This window comes from Copadichromis virginalis, linkage group LG12 (genome assembly GCF_057382275.1).
Source record: "Copadichromis virginalis isolate Kocher_CV1m ecotype Utaka linkage group LG12, C_Virginalis_male_GT1.1, whole genome shotgun sequence".
Lineage (NCBI taxonomy): Eukaryota > Metazoa > Chordata > Actinopteri > Cichliformes > Cichlidae > Copadichromis > Copadichromis virginalis.
In genome coordinates, this window is record NC_140629.1 from 21,734,731 (window position 1) to 21,748,637 (window position 13,907).

Consider the following 13,907-nt stretch of genomic DNA (forward strand, 5'->3'; position numbering starts at 1 on the left):
TGAACTCTGTGATGGACTGATGACCAGAGTGTGAGTCTTAGATAGAAAGTACTTACATAGAAAAAGCATAGAAGTGCTTGTATGAATGAGTGAATGAGGCGAGCTGTATGAAAGTGCTTTGAGTGCGCAGAGTAACAAAGCACTAAATAAAAACCAGTCCATTTACTGTTTGATTTTATCCTGCACATCAGGTTCAGTCATGACCAGATCAAAACAAAGACAGCAATGATAACTTGCTCTCACTTTTTAATCTCAAAGTTTAATGCTTGCAGAACTTTTGCTTTTCATCAAACAAAAAATACAACCAATCACAAAATTTCCAGCTTTGAAACCCAAATAAATAACACATGGTGCTCTCTTTTTATAAAATACAGGCCCAGATTACTACTTGTGCCATTAGGTGAGCATTTTAAATCAGTTTTGTCTCATTCTATTTACAAAAGCAATTTTACATAAACTAATATGCAGTGGAGCCAAAAAGCCTTAAAAATGAATCTGAATTTCAGAATATCTACCCCCTATTTGAAAATGATAACAGCTAATAGCAAATGATTCAAGGAGTTTCTTGTGATGTGTATCATCTTAAAGTAGTTCCTGCGAGCCCGGTGTGTTGGCTCCTTAGCAGTAATAATATTCTCCAAAACCAGAAGGGTGAAGGATGTCTCTGATGAAACCAGTGGTTCTCCTTGGTCAGGGTGGAATCAACTCAGTACAAGTATCCATCTCCAGAGCACTTTGGGTTTAATGCACTGTTATCCTTCTCTCTCTCTCCGCATATACCCTTGTGCTACTGACACAAATCTCGCATTTACACACCTACCCAACCCAAGAGACCACCGCTCCTCCTCTGAGACCAGACTAGGCGTGGTTATTTCAACTGCACTTTTTATTCTTCTACTTTTTATTTAGAAATGTCCTTATCTGTGATGGAGTTGCTTTTAAGTGACAGTGAACAGCGAGGTTTAGATGGAGCAATTTCTGGAAAGTTTTAATCTGCGATCTTTGTCTAGTCATAAAATGTGATTCAGTTTCTTTTGCCACTATCACCTGAAGATGACACAGGTGATAGTGGTAAAGCAGTTTTCTGCTGGAAACATGAGGCCCAGTCTCAGATGTTTGATCTCCACTGTATCTGTGTTCACTTTAAATTATATTAATAATTGACCTGAGATCAAGATAAATTAAAGACATTAAAGATACACTGATCAGGCATAGCATTATGGCCACCTGTCTAATACTGCGTTAGTCCTTCTTTTCCTACCAAAACAGCCTTGAACCATCAAAGCATGGACTCCACTAGCCCCCCCGAAGGTGCAATTTGAGCTACTGTAGCTCAAATTGCACCTTCGGGGGGGCTAGTGAAAATGTTGCATTGGGCCAAGTTGGCCAGCCGTTACTCTTGACGTACATCAGTGAGCCTCCATGCTTGGACCACTTCTGATAGAAACTGACCACCGTACACCGGGAAGAGCCCAAGAGACCCGCAATTCTGGAGATGTTCAGTAGAGTTGGCTATCACAAAGTGGCCCTCAAACTCACTCAAACACCTATGCTTGCACATTTTCCTGCTTCTAACACACCAAATTTGAGGACATAATGATTACTTGCACCCTAATATAGCCCACACTCACCAACAGGTGCCATGATGAAGACATAATCACTGTTATTCACCATCAGTGCTCACAAAGTTACGCCTGATCTGTGTTTATAAACTAACTGCGCACACTGGGCTTTTTGGCAGCTGCTTTTCCCTCAGTCGGTTCCCATCTGCACATGGTTACGGCAACAGAGCGGGTGTAACTTTGCAGACAGAACAGGATTGTCTCTCGGTTCATAAGTCCTCCAGATTTCAGCGACGAGACAGCGGTTTGTAGACGCAGACAGCCATAATGATCATCAGCACCAGCACCACCGCCAGGACACTCCCCAGTGTGACTGTAAGGACAAAAACACAAGCACAGCCAATAAAAACAGACTAACGGGCAGACAAGCGCGACGGGTTAACTGGTTACACTGGTTTAAAGGTTTCTGTTGCAGTATATAGTTGTGGTCGCTGGAGACTAAAGAGAAATAAACACCTTGAACCTTACACCTGGATGTCGGGATCATTGAACGGCCCCTCCACAGGCCTCACATTTGTTCTCACCTAAATTCTGCTTCTGCAGGACCACATAAGCTCTCTCGGCCACCCTGTAGTCGTCGGGCTGAGCGATAACCAGCGCATTAAAGCACATTACTGCAGCTTGTGTGAGAAGATGCAGCATCTTAGCAGTGGAGGATGGAGATGGAGGATGAGGATGACAGCGAGGGGTTTCTTCTTCCGCTATAGGATCTGGGTCCTAACGCCGTTGGATTATTGTATCGTGAAACTGTCCAGAACAAGGGTGTCAAACAAAAGGCCCGGGGTCCAGAATGGGCCCGGCAAAGAATTCAGCTGGACGTCTTGGAAAAGACGAAGGAGCGCATGCATTTTGTACTTTGAATTGTTTTTAATACGTTTGAGAGCTTTTCATATTGATGAAGATCCTCCCCACAGTCTTTCCTATTCTGTTCCTTCAGTCTTTTTATCTTTCACACGTAACGTAGGTGTCTACAGCTGTGTCCCCACCAACTCCCTCGCCCTTTGTTGCCTTGTGTGTGAACATATTGTCCCAGTCTCCCCTAGGCCCTACTCCCGAAAGTGGATTAAATTAACAACTCTGAGCTTGTTTTTAAAATTTTGAGTTTGATGAACACGCTTCGTGGAATAGCCCTTTGACTGGTTACAGCTCAACTATGAGACAGAGATTATTCATCTCAGCCTAGTAAGCTGAGCTAACTGTAGACTCTCTCAGCAGCTCTGACACTGAAAGCTTCAGGATGGTGGAAATACAAAGTGTACAAACTCTTTTCTCTTCTCCGCAACATAAAACAGTCGTGTGGTGTCTCTCACACTCTCAGTTTCTGAAATGTCAAAGAGCAAAGAAGGCTCGTTAGAAAGGTTGAGCTCCTTGAAGTTATATTTTAATATAATTACTCTGCGTGACTGGGGTATAATCTCATCGTTTATAGACAAGTGCACACCATTGCAAACTCGTACAGCTGTTGATTACATGCTAGAAAGGCATAATGAGTGTTAAGAAATGTCAGTCACGGTGACCTGAATGTAAAATCGAAGGCTTCCTGGATACATTTATCACAACAAGACAGCATTTCATAATAGCATGAAGCCAGAAATTGTATTGTAATGGAAGGCATTTAAAATCATAAAGTTATGACCTTAAGCTTAACACAAAAATATAAAAGGACTCATCATTATCAAATCATTATTGTGTTTTTTAAAGCTTTTTCAGTACGATGCAAAGTGTCTTCAGATAACGGCTGACATGACTTAGCAATATAGAAACCGAATTAAATTAAATTTTAGTTTAATCAGTGGAAAGTATTTTTTAATTCAGCAGTAAATTAGATGATCAGTCAGTTGAGTTGCTTAACAGTTAGACCTCCAAGTGTCATCAGACCATCTGCTGCAGTTAGGATCACCTCAGCCATCTGTGAATATCAGGGCTAGGCAAGTGAAAGGACCCTCTGGAAGGGGATGGAATCAGAAGTAAATGAGCTGGGGAGGTCGCCGCCTGAGGAATTTGGTTATTTTGGGAGTTTTAATTCCTTTTATTGTTAATACAAGTGTTTGAAGTTTTGCATTCCTTATTCTAGTAGATTACAAGCTTTATTTCTTGTGGCATCTATGAGTGTTTGAGTCCATTTTTTTCTTATAACTCCCCAGTGATAACTTTCAGTTTTTCATCCTGTGTTTTCTTTCATGTATATAATAGTAGTTTTGATCATCGTGGTTTCCCTATCTGTTTCTCTGTGTTTATGTCTTTGTCCTGCAGTGTTCCCTCGTCTCTGACTTTATGTTCAGTCCTCATGTGTCCATGTTAACTATGTTTCCTGCCTTCGTATTTGTGAATATTCATGTATTTTTCAGCCTCCTTTGTTTACTTCCTGTTTAATTTTAAGGTTTGTTATCTTTTGTCTCCTGTGTTGATTTTGCTTCTTGTCTTTAAACAAAAACCCAACAAATAGATGGCTCAGGAGATAACACGTGTTGCCTACTAGTCAGGAGGTTGGTGGTTTAGTCCTTAGCTTCTTTAGCCTACCTGTAGGCTAAAGAAGCTAGCTTAAAATGCTTATGCTAATCGGTGGTAGAAAAGCATAATACCCAGTATCAGTCCCTTTGTTGTTGAATCTCTTACAACTGTCAGATGTATTTTGTGTCACCACTGGTTAAATCAGCAACTAGAAACTACAGCCATGTACAATGGACACCAACAAGTCGGAGAAGAGTACAGTCAAGTCTAACTGCCTGCACATGTGATGAATGAATGTTATTCCTTTATTTCTATTATTCACCCCTTGTTAGAATTATTAGCATTAACTGGAGGGTTTAACAGTGTGTTCATGCAGTAATTCTTTCCATGTATACTGTTTCTAAAGCTGTCCATATCAAGCAGGAGAGAACCACCTATTTAGCGTTGCCTCTTTTATGTGTCTCCTGTGCTTGCCTGTTCTCTACTTCAATAGCAGTCACTGACACAAAAGGGCTTTGATCTGCACGTCCATCACCCAGCAGCTCATTGGGGAATCAAATGTTTCAAAACCACTTCCCACTCTCGTATATTTTCATACCTGTCAGCCTTGACGTGATGGAGCCGTGCTCAGATAAAACTCTGAAGGGTAGCGTTAGCGGAAATTGTACATGTGTGTGTGTCTGTGTCAGTGTGAGGGCCTGAGGAGATCAGAAGGTTTAAGCTGCTCTATTCGCCCGTATGTGGATGGATTGTGGATGTTGCAAATTAGCTTGTTAATTAGAATATCTAATAGAGGTGAACAATGACAGCCAACAGCCATTACAAAGACACGAAGATCATCATGTGGAAATTACAGTTCAGGAAAAGCACAGGGTGTTTGATATAAATAGTGGAATTTAAAAATCTTATGCAGTGTTTTTCTTCCTTTTGTCACATTTAATCTGTTCTATTGAAAAGGAGTACAAACGATAAAATACGCCATTTATGCTATAATTCATTTACACACACATGTCTACAGAAACCACACCGAAGAGAACAGAAAGCACAGAACAATCATCAACCTCGGGCATCACATCGTTCCCTAATTGTAAATAAAGGATAAAGCATTTCAGATAAGGTAACACTAAAACAGAGCTACTATTTATATGCAAAACACAAACAAACAAGCAAACAAACATTTGAACAGTCTCAAATTAGAAAGTGGAAATATTGTCTGGAGAGGCACAGAATCCATAGATATCAATACAACCTTTCCAAGTTTTGCAAATACAGTATAGCATGTATTCATATTAAGGCAAGACAGGCTATCTGGAGTTAAATGAAGCTATCAGACAAAGACCAGAAAATATTCAACAGTCTCATTTAAAATAATCATGAGATTCTTTTACATATTGTATTAGTGTCTACTTTAACTGTGAAACATACACTCACAGTTATGATAAGAAGATTACACTTTTAACACGGTCTTTGTCTGAGAGTCTCACTTACCTCCACTGCAAACACTAGTAGGGAAAAAAACAACTTTTTCAACTTTGACTTCTTCAAGCTGCTGCCTTTAAAATCCTATGCAAGCACTGTATTACAGACCTACTGTCTAAATACAAAATACATCAAATACACTGTAATACACTCTTTTGTTATTTACCTCAGGTTTTGGTTGTAAATAACACGAAATGACTCACTCAACCGAGATTAACTATGATAGCCTCACTGCTGCTACAACTGCAACACTGATGATCCCACTGTTAGTAAAGCTGAGCATGCAAAGCAACAACGTACATAAAATATAGAAATGTTCCCATGCAAATATTCCCATGTTCCTTGGCATCATCTATCTTTATAAGATGAAAAGAGACCACAGATTTTACCACTTAACTTGTACAACCACAAGAAAGCAAAACGAGAAAACTCTAAACTATCCTGGTGACGCAGGTCTGAATCGCTCTCTCTCTATCGTTTCTGTTTCTCTCTCTCACACAAACACACACACACACATAGGGCAGAGATATGAGTATCTCAAATCCTCTCAAAATTAAAAATTTAGCAGCATTTACCTTTATACAGAGTGTACATACGCAGTGAGAGTTCAACACCATTAACTGGTAATCAGTCATAATGTTAGATCATGTTTAGGTTCAGCCATAAACAAACCTACAACTGTGGTTTTAATGGCAATCTAAAAGCACACAGAGATGTTTATCTCTCTATGGTACAGTGGCCATGTTGAGGTTCTCAGCGTGGATGTCTGGTATTGTCCTCTCGGGCCTCAGACACACGGCCAATCTCTGTGGAAAACAAGGGACGCGTGCAAACGAAGCAGAGGTTAGATTAGAAGAAAATGCATCAGAAACAGTTTCAGGACTTTGCACGCATCCACCGACCTGTTTGAGGGAACCAGGGGTCCACACCAGCTTGTAGACCATGTAGATTGGGACCCAAATGAAGGATGATAAGCCAACGATGTACCCGACTATGATGCTCCAGTCCGGGTACTTGTAATCAAACAGTGCGAGGGGTGGTGCTTTCAGCAGGGAGCTCACAATGATATACTGAGAAGATATGGGATACGCAGCATTTCCATATATGTTAATATATGACCTGTACTGAGTCCATTATTTAAAAATATGTAAAAGAAGTCTTATTGGTGTAGATTTCTAATTCTAAAATGTCATCAGGACAACAACCTTATAGGTGGATGCAAATAAGAGATTAGGGTATCAAACAGCATATGTCTGTGTGCATGCTAGAAAATATTTAAGGAAGCTACTTCACAAAGAGAAGAATTTAATCTACAGAGGGGGCACTGAACTGTCTGCTCTCTTCAACTTTAAAGGCCACTGCTGAAGCTGTCTTTTGATCCTGCAATGAGCTTTCTCTCATATCCTTGTCTGCTACAGCTCACTGATCTCTGAGTGGCTTAACTGGATGATGCTCATTTGACCCAAAGAACTATGTGTTAAAGTATTTACAATGAGTGAAGATAACTAAAAGATCTTGTCGTTTTTATACAGCATAACCGCTGACGTTACGACTGAACCTTTGGGTGTTCAGAGTATCTCTCACCGCCAGAAACGCAGGACTGATAGCAACCCAGCACACTTTCCAGAACAGTCCCGGGGCTTTCCCAAGCATAGCCTGAACGTCATTGCTAAATCGATGGATTCCTGAAATCAGCAAAAATAATACAATCCCTTATAGGTCACCAATTTATACTGGTGATAAAAGAAACAGAAAACTAGTCAATAGATTTCTTCTTTTTTTTCCCTTTTTTTTTTTTTTTACCATAGAACCAGGAAACTGCAATAGCCTCAAGGAAACCCACTGCAATAATTGAGCTTCCAACTCCAAACTCCTCCAGCAGCTTCACCACGTAGGCACCACCCTGCCAGTAAGATTTTACAATCATTGATCATCAGTCAGCACTCATTTCCCCTCATTTGAGCAGCAGACAGTAGATAGCACTACTCCAATTTGCTACAATGTATCCAGAGCATTAATTATAATTGAAGGTAATTGTTTTAAAATATTGAGGCGATGCTTTTTGCTCTCTCGGGTTTGATGAGGATATAAAACACGAGTAACTTACATTGGTAAGGGTGCTCAGAGAGCCTAAAAAACAGACAACCACCAAGCACAGAACAAAAAGTTCCCGTCTGTGATAGAACTGATCTGGATATTCATCCAACACAGCAGTGATGATCGCCTCCAGCCCTCCAAACTGAAGCACACAGAGACAGCTGTTATCATTAGAAACATGTAGAGAAGTGTAAGGATGTTTGAAGTTCATGAAATAAGAAATATTGGACTGAATTTATGAATTTGAATCTGTGGTAGTAATCATCATGCACTGAATACTTCTAGGTTTCTCATCTCGTACCGTGCTGTCCAGTCCCAGTGTGATCATCATCACAAAAAAGATGATCGCGAAAAAGGTCGAGCCCATCATGTTTGCAATGGCCTCTGGGTAGGTGATGAAGAGTAGGCTCGGTCCTTAAAAGCACAGAAATGAACATGAACAGATGGGAGTGAGTATCTGTAATTATAATAGTTACAATACATTTTATTTAAAACAATGTTTTACTGTTTTGCCTGCTGACCTTTGTCTCTGGCTACATCCTCAACCTCCACTTGCCTCATCTCTGCCATGTAGCCCAGCACCGTAAAGATGACGAAGCCCGACACAAAGCTGGTCAGACAGTTTACCAAGCTGGTCACGATGGCGTCGCTGCCGAGGAGGAAGCAGCGCAGTCATTGAACTTACTTATAGAAAAACACTTTCTTAAACAACAGGTCTGTTTGCAGACGGAGGCAGAAATGACATTTTCAGCATTTCGCCTGGTTTTCTTTACAAATTTCTTAAAACTTTTTCTGAGACACTTAGCTCACACACACCCAACAAGCCGACAAGATACTGTTTGCTTATAAAGTATAGAATAAATAACTTACAATTAACAGATAATAAAGAATACATTAATTACACATGGAGAAATTAAAACTAGAATTTGCATATTTGAGTTTTTTTTTATTTTATTTTTTTATTTGTTTATCAAGAGATTATGGAAACGTATATACATTGTATTGTATGCATCTTACATGACATATTTTCTCAAACATTTCTTTCCCAATCATTTTAACTTTTTCTTGTTAAACAAAAGAGAAATTAAAATACAAAAAACATATTTGAGTTTTAATTTGTATCACACTATGTTCAGCTTTTTAAAAAATTGGTTTATTTTTTTATTTTGGAAATTTATTGCTTAAAATTGTATCGTGCAATTTATCACATTTTTTTCTGAGGTAAAAGAAAATCACACCGTCGGCGCAGAAGTCTCAAAAACTCAAATAGTATCAAATAGTGTATCAAATGTGACACACTAGGCGTTACGGGGATAATGTTTCCAAAGCTTGTCGTTAAAATCAAACACAACGCTCAAAAGGAGATGTGTTTTCACTCGTGCAATGGTTTCAGCATTTCACCCAGAGCATCAGTCTTTACTATTTAAGCCACAACCACAGTTTCAGACAATAACTCAGTGTCTCATATGTCAGCAGGCACTGAGGGATCTTACCGATAGCAGTTGTTTGTGAAAGAGTTGTAGCTTGAAAGAGCCAAGAGGACCCCGAACCCTGGGCCCAGAGAAAAGAATATCTGAGCAGCAGCGTCCACCCACACCTACAAAACACAGAGGCAAAAATGCTCTGGGATGCTGTAGATTATTATGGTATTTAAGAGTATTAAAATAAATTGTCACTGATTAAACACCATCTAATTTTTCTTGTTTTTATTTTATTTTATTTTATTTTGCCAAGCAGAGATTGGTTGTGTCAGTGGTACAGTGGGTACACAGCTGTATGCAGGGAGATCTGAAGAGCAGCTCGCATTCGGCATTAAAAAGAAGAGGACAGCGTTGGATATCGGGGAGGGAGACAGAAAGGGAGGCTTTTGTTAATGGCAGAAAATCTAAACCAATTATGCATCTTATTATCCTGCTCTGTGGCTTATTTATGCATCTCATTTCATCTCATCCATATTCTCTTCTAACCAAAGCACTCACACATGTTTTGCAAACAACAGCAGCGAGCTAAGAAGGAAGATGAGAAGGCGCGATAGATAGAAAAGAAATACAGGCTGATTCTCAGGGGACTAGTGGGTAGAATTAAATGAATATTTGGAAGATCCAGCTGTGCTGCATGTCTGAGTGTCATCATTTTAACAAGTTAAATATGCATCGGGATTTCTCCTCAGTGTTGGTTAAAATTATCAAGAATATCAACTTATTTGAGTCATTTCACCAGGACCTGCTAAGTGTGAAAGTTCTAAGAGGTTATAAGCACTTTTTTCATATTAGCAAAAAAATGACCCTGCTATAGATAAAATGCTGCTCTAAAAAGTGGCTGCATTGATTCTTCTCACATCGGTGAAAATAAATTATTCTTTTATTTACTTAATTTTTACACATGTCAAATGAGACTACAGGTAACTGAAAACGTATTCTCGTAGAACAAGGGTTTTATGGATCGTTTAAATTAACAGCATTTGTTTGTTTGTTTTTAACTTTAAATAATTATATAATTTATAACAAACCAGCTGGTCCCCCAGCTTCAACTCACACTGGTCTCCAGCAGCTTTCCCCACTGTGGTTTGAGATAAAACACCACACCTCTCCAGGCTCCTGGCAGAGTGGCGCCTCGAATGAGCAGGATAAAAAGCACAATATAGGGCAATGTGGCGGTCACCCACACTACCTGGTGCAGAGGAAGGCGATATATCAGAGTTGGAAACAAAGGTGTAAGAGAACCAGAAATCTAAGATAAAATCTGTGATTCAAGCAAAGAACATCCATTGTTGTGGCAGTAAAGCGACAGCAAAAAAACTACCTTCCCTGAAGTCTTCACGCCCTTCCACAGGCTGAAGTACACTATGGTGAAAATGAGAAAAAGGCAAAGCATCAGCTGCCAGCGAACCCCACCAACATCTCTCAGCCCAGATGACTTGTGGATCTCAAGAACATTCCTCCTGTTGAAACAAAACATGGAACATCACGTTTTCAGCAACAAGATCATATTTCCCAAACAAAACCACCAGCTTGACTGTGTCAAGGATTCCCGCACAGCCGTGTACCTATGTGGTTTTTGCTACTCACACTTACATGCACTTACGTGTAAAATTCCTCTGCCGGAGACCTGGAGGCATTTGTCCAGGTGATGTTGTCCATGCCAAAATAGTTGGTGCAGTCGGGGGTGTTCCACACATTGTCGCAGTTAGTCCAAGGCAGGATGCTGGAGAACGAGGAATAGAAGTAGAAGAGGGCCCAGGCGATGATGGTGTTGTAGTAGAAGGACACATACAGAGCGATGATGCAGATGGCGTATCCTATACCTGAAACACACCAGGAAATGAAAAGAGCTTTGTAGCTGCAAATAAAAAATGTGTTTTGTCCGCACATGATCTGTCGAGCAGCTCAGGCCTCACCTTTGAAAATGGGACAGATGTGTTTCCATATTGATATGGCTCCAGTTCTGTGAAACTGTCCCAGTGCCAGCTCCATGTAGAAGAGCGGAACACCACCAAAGATGGCCATCAAAATGTAGGGAATAAGGAAAGCACCTGCATGGAGAGATGACATCTGAGGACATTTGTAAATGACAAAAACACTAACTTAAACCTGATTTTGGTTCCCATCCCAGCTTAAAGAGTGAATCTGCATGATTTAAGTGAAACTGACCCACTTGTTAGAGCAGGCAAAGAAAGAATTGTCCACATAGTCCTGTGATTCTTTTCCTAGTTTTTGTCCCCTGACCTAAAAATCTTATCTTAATATGAACTTGTTAAGCTCTTTTATTTTTTGAAATTATAAACAAAGACCAAATGCATTTCAAAGACTTTTTAATTGAGTTTCTAACGGATGGATGCTCTCTTCAGCACCATGGACAGTTTCTGCTGTCATCTTTTTCGAGCAGAAACTGTGAGATCAAAATCATTTGAGGACAGAACAAGTTTTACAAACAAAGTCCGCACATCCTAACTTATAGATCGACCTGCTTTTAAACCTTTAGCCTACTTACCGCCACCGTTTTGATAACATATGTACGGAAACCTCCAAACATTCCCAAGGTCCACAGCAAAGCCAATCACAGACAGGAGAAAATCCATCTTTTTGCTCCATTTGTCTCGGGACTCCGTCTGCGTGATGACCGGCACCGGGACCGCGTTGTTGGTGCTATAGCCGGGGTTCGGGGAGCTGTGGTGGGTCAGACTGCCGGCCATGACCGCTGAGTCCTGTCGGGGCACCGGACTGTGAAAAGTCAGGCAGAGGAACAGCTCCTCAGAGAGGAGGATGCTTCTCCTGTGATGATGACAGGGTCGAGTGGGAGGAGTTGTTGGTGCTACACTTGGGGATACCTGTCAGTAGAAATCATACCCTCACTTTTTAACCGTCTTTCAACTAAAACGTCCAGGATGATTTACAGACTCTAAAGCGACGATGCTAGAGTTGATCAATGCGATAACTCACTTTAAAGGCGAGAGGCCTGTTTTTGAACACGGTTGAATTTCACCAGCAGCAAAGACTGATGGGATTGCAGCTTTACTCACATTTTTTTTAAACTCCTTTCCCCTGAACGCATCATGATGTGCAGTAAAGTGAATGTTGAAGTTTCGCTGTGTAAGTCATCTCTTGCACGTCACACCATCGAAATTCAAAACTCTGCAACCTCATATTTTCTCTTTTTATCAATATGAATTAGAATTTGTTGCCGCCTGAAACTCAAACTTTAGAATATAAAGACTGAATTTGGATGAATTGGTACATTATGATCCTCATTTTCTGGGGATATCAGTGTCTTTATTTTTGCAAAAAAAGGCCAAGGAAAATTGATTTCAACATCTTATACCTGAAACATGAGTGAAAGATTAAATCAAACAACAGGCTTCTGACACAGTGTAACAGTAATTTTAACTAGTGTGCAATCGGTCAGTTTGAACTTCCACAGATTTAATACAGAAAGCCATAAACGGCACCTTGGACCATCTTGGTTTGCTGGTCCTGTGGCATCATATAGTTTGGTGAAGACAGCAAAATAGAATCACAGTAGCTTAACTGCACTGATTAGGGAAACCTAATAAAATGAATTTGTAATCAAATCTACCGCTTTTAGCACTGAGTAGTTTGAAAAGGCTACTAACTGGATAGTCAGAGAGCCATGGTCATGTAGGTCTGTGAGCGGAGAGAGTGCATCAAATGAAGTTACTTTGGGAAATGGATATGACACAGGATAGGACAGGAGACATCCAGTAATATCATAAAATTGTCACTTAAGAACCAAGTTGCAGCCGCACTGTCTGGCCTGGTGTCACATGGTTTACTGCCCAGCTTCCCCACCTGAAGCTGGGGCAACGTGCTGTGCAGAAGGATTGATTGTTTAATAACTGTTGTTTTGGCCCTTTCCTGCTAAATGGACATCAAAGGAGAAGCAAAGAAGAATATAGATTATTTCCCCTTCAAGTTAGCACCTCTCCGGGTAATACGGACGATGATGCAATTCTACACTGCAATCATCGAGTCCATCCTCACCTCCTCCATCACCGTGTGGTACGCTGGAGCCACTATCAGGGACAAACAGAGACTGCAGCGTGTTGTGCGCTCTGCTGAGAAGGTGATTGGCTGCAGACTCCCATCTCTGCAGGACCTGTACACCTCCAGGACTCTGCGGCGTGCAGCCCGGATCTCAGCTGACCCTTCTCACCCTGGACACAGTCTGTTTGACCTGCTCCCCTCAGGCAGGAGGCTCCGGTCCATTCGCACCAGAACCTCTCGCCATAAGAACAGTTTCTTCCCCTCTGCTGTTGGACACATGAACAATAACCACATGACTGTCCCCGCCACTAACACATGACCCTACGCTGTGTCACTGCATCATTCCATGTTTGGCACTGATCACCACCTGCACTCATGTATATATCTTTCTACGTAGCACTCATAATTCTTATTCTCATGTATATATCTCATGTATATCTCATGCACATATCTTTCTTTCTACATAGCACTTTAATTCTTATTGTCTGCACTGAAGCACCGCAGCAATTTCCTAATGTTGTAAACCTCAACATCTGGCAATAAACCCATTCTGATTCTGATTCTGATTCTGATAATATTATTGTCAGAGCTAGGATGGAGAAAAGCTGGGAGGGAAAGGCTGTGGTTATCCAGCCGAGGTGTAGGGGCCCCTGAGGGCCAATAACATAGCAACAAACCATACATTACTGGCCTTCTCAGACATACAAACCTGTCAATCTGCATTGGCATACATGTGCAGAAGAGCATCAGACTGACA

At 40.8% G+C, this 13,907-nt stretch overlaps 1 protein-coding gene across 1 annotated transcript; it reads right to left on the reverse strand.

The window, feature by feature from the left end:
- Positions 1-5,063: 5,063 nt before the first annotated feature.
- slc6a4b (solute carrier family 6 member 4b) lies at positions 5,064-11,850 on the reverse strand. The gene is made up of 13 exons (XM_085475352.1): positions 11,640-11,850; positions 11,047-11,181; positions 10,734-10,953; positions 10,452-10,590; positions 10,185-10,319; positions 9,143-9,246; positions 8,171-8,298; positions 7,951-8,063; positions 7,660-7,791; positions 7,356-7,455; positions 7,137-7,237; positions 6,455-6,622; positions 5,064-6,358 (listed from the first exon to the last, which is right to left on the reverse strand). The coding sequence occupies exons 1-13, from the start codon at positions 11,839-11,841 to the stop codon at positions 6,278-6,280; spliced, it is 1,758 nt and encodes a 585-aa protein (XP_085331478.1). The 5' UTR covers positions 11,842-11,850; the 3' UTR covers positions 5,064-6,277.
- Positions 11,851-13,907: the final 2,057 nt, after the last annotated feature.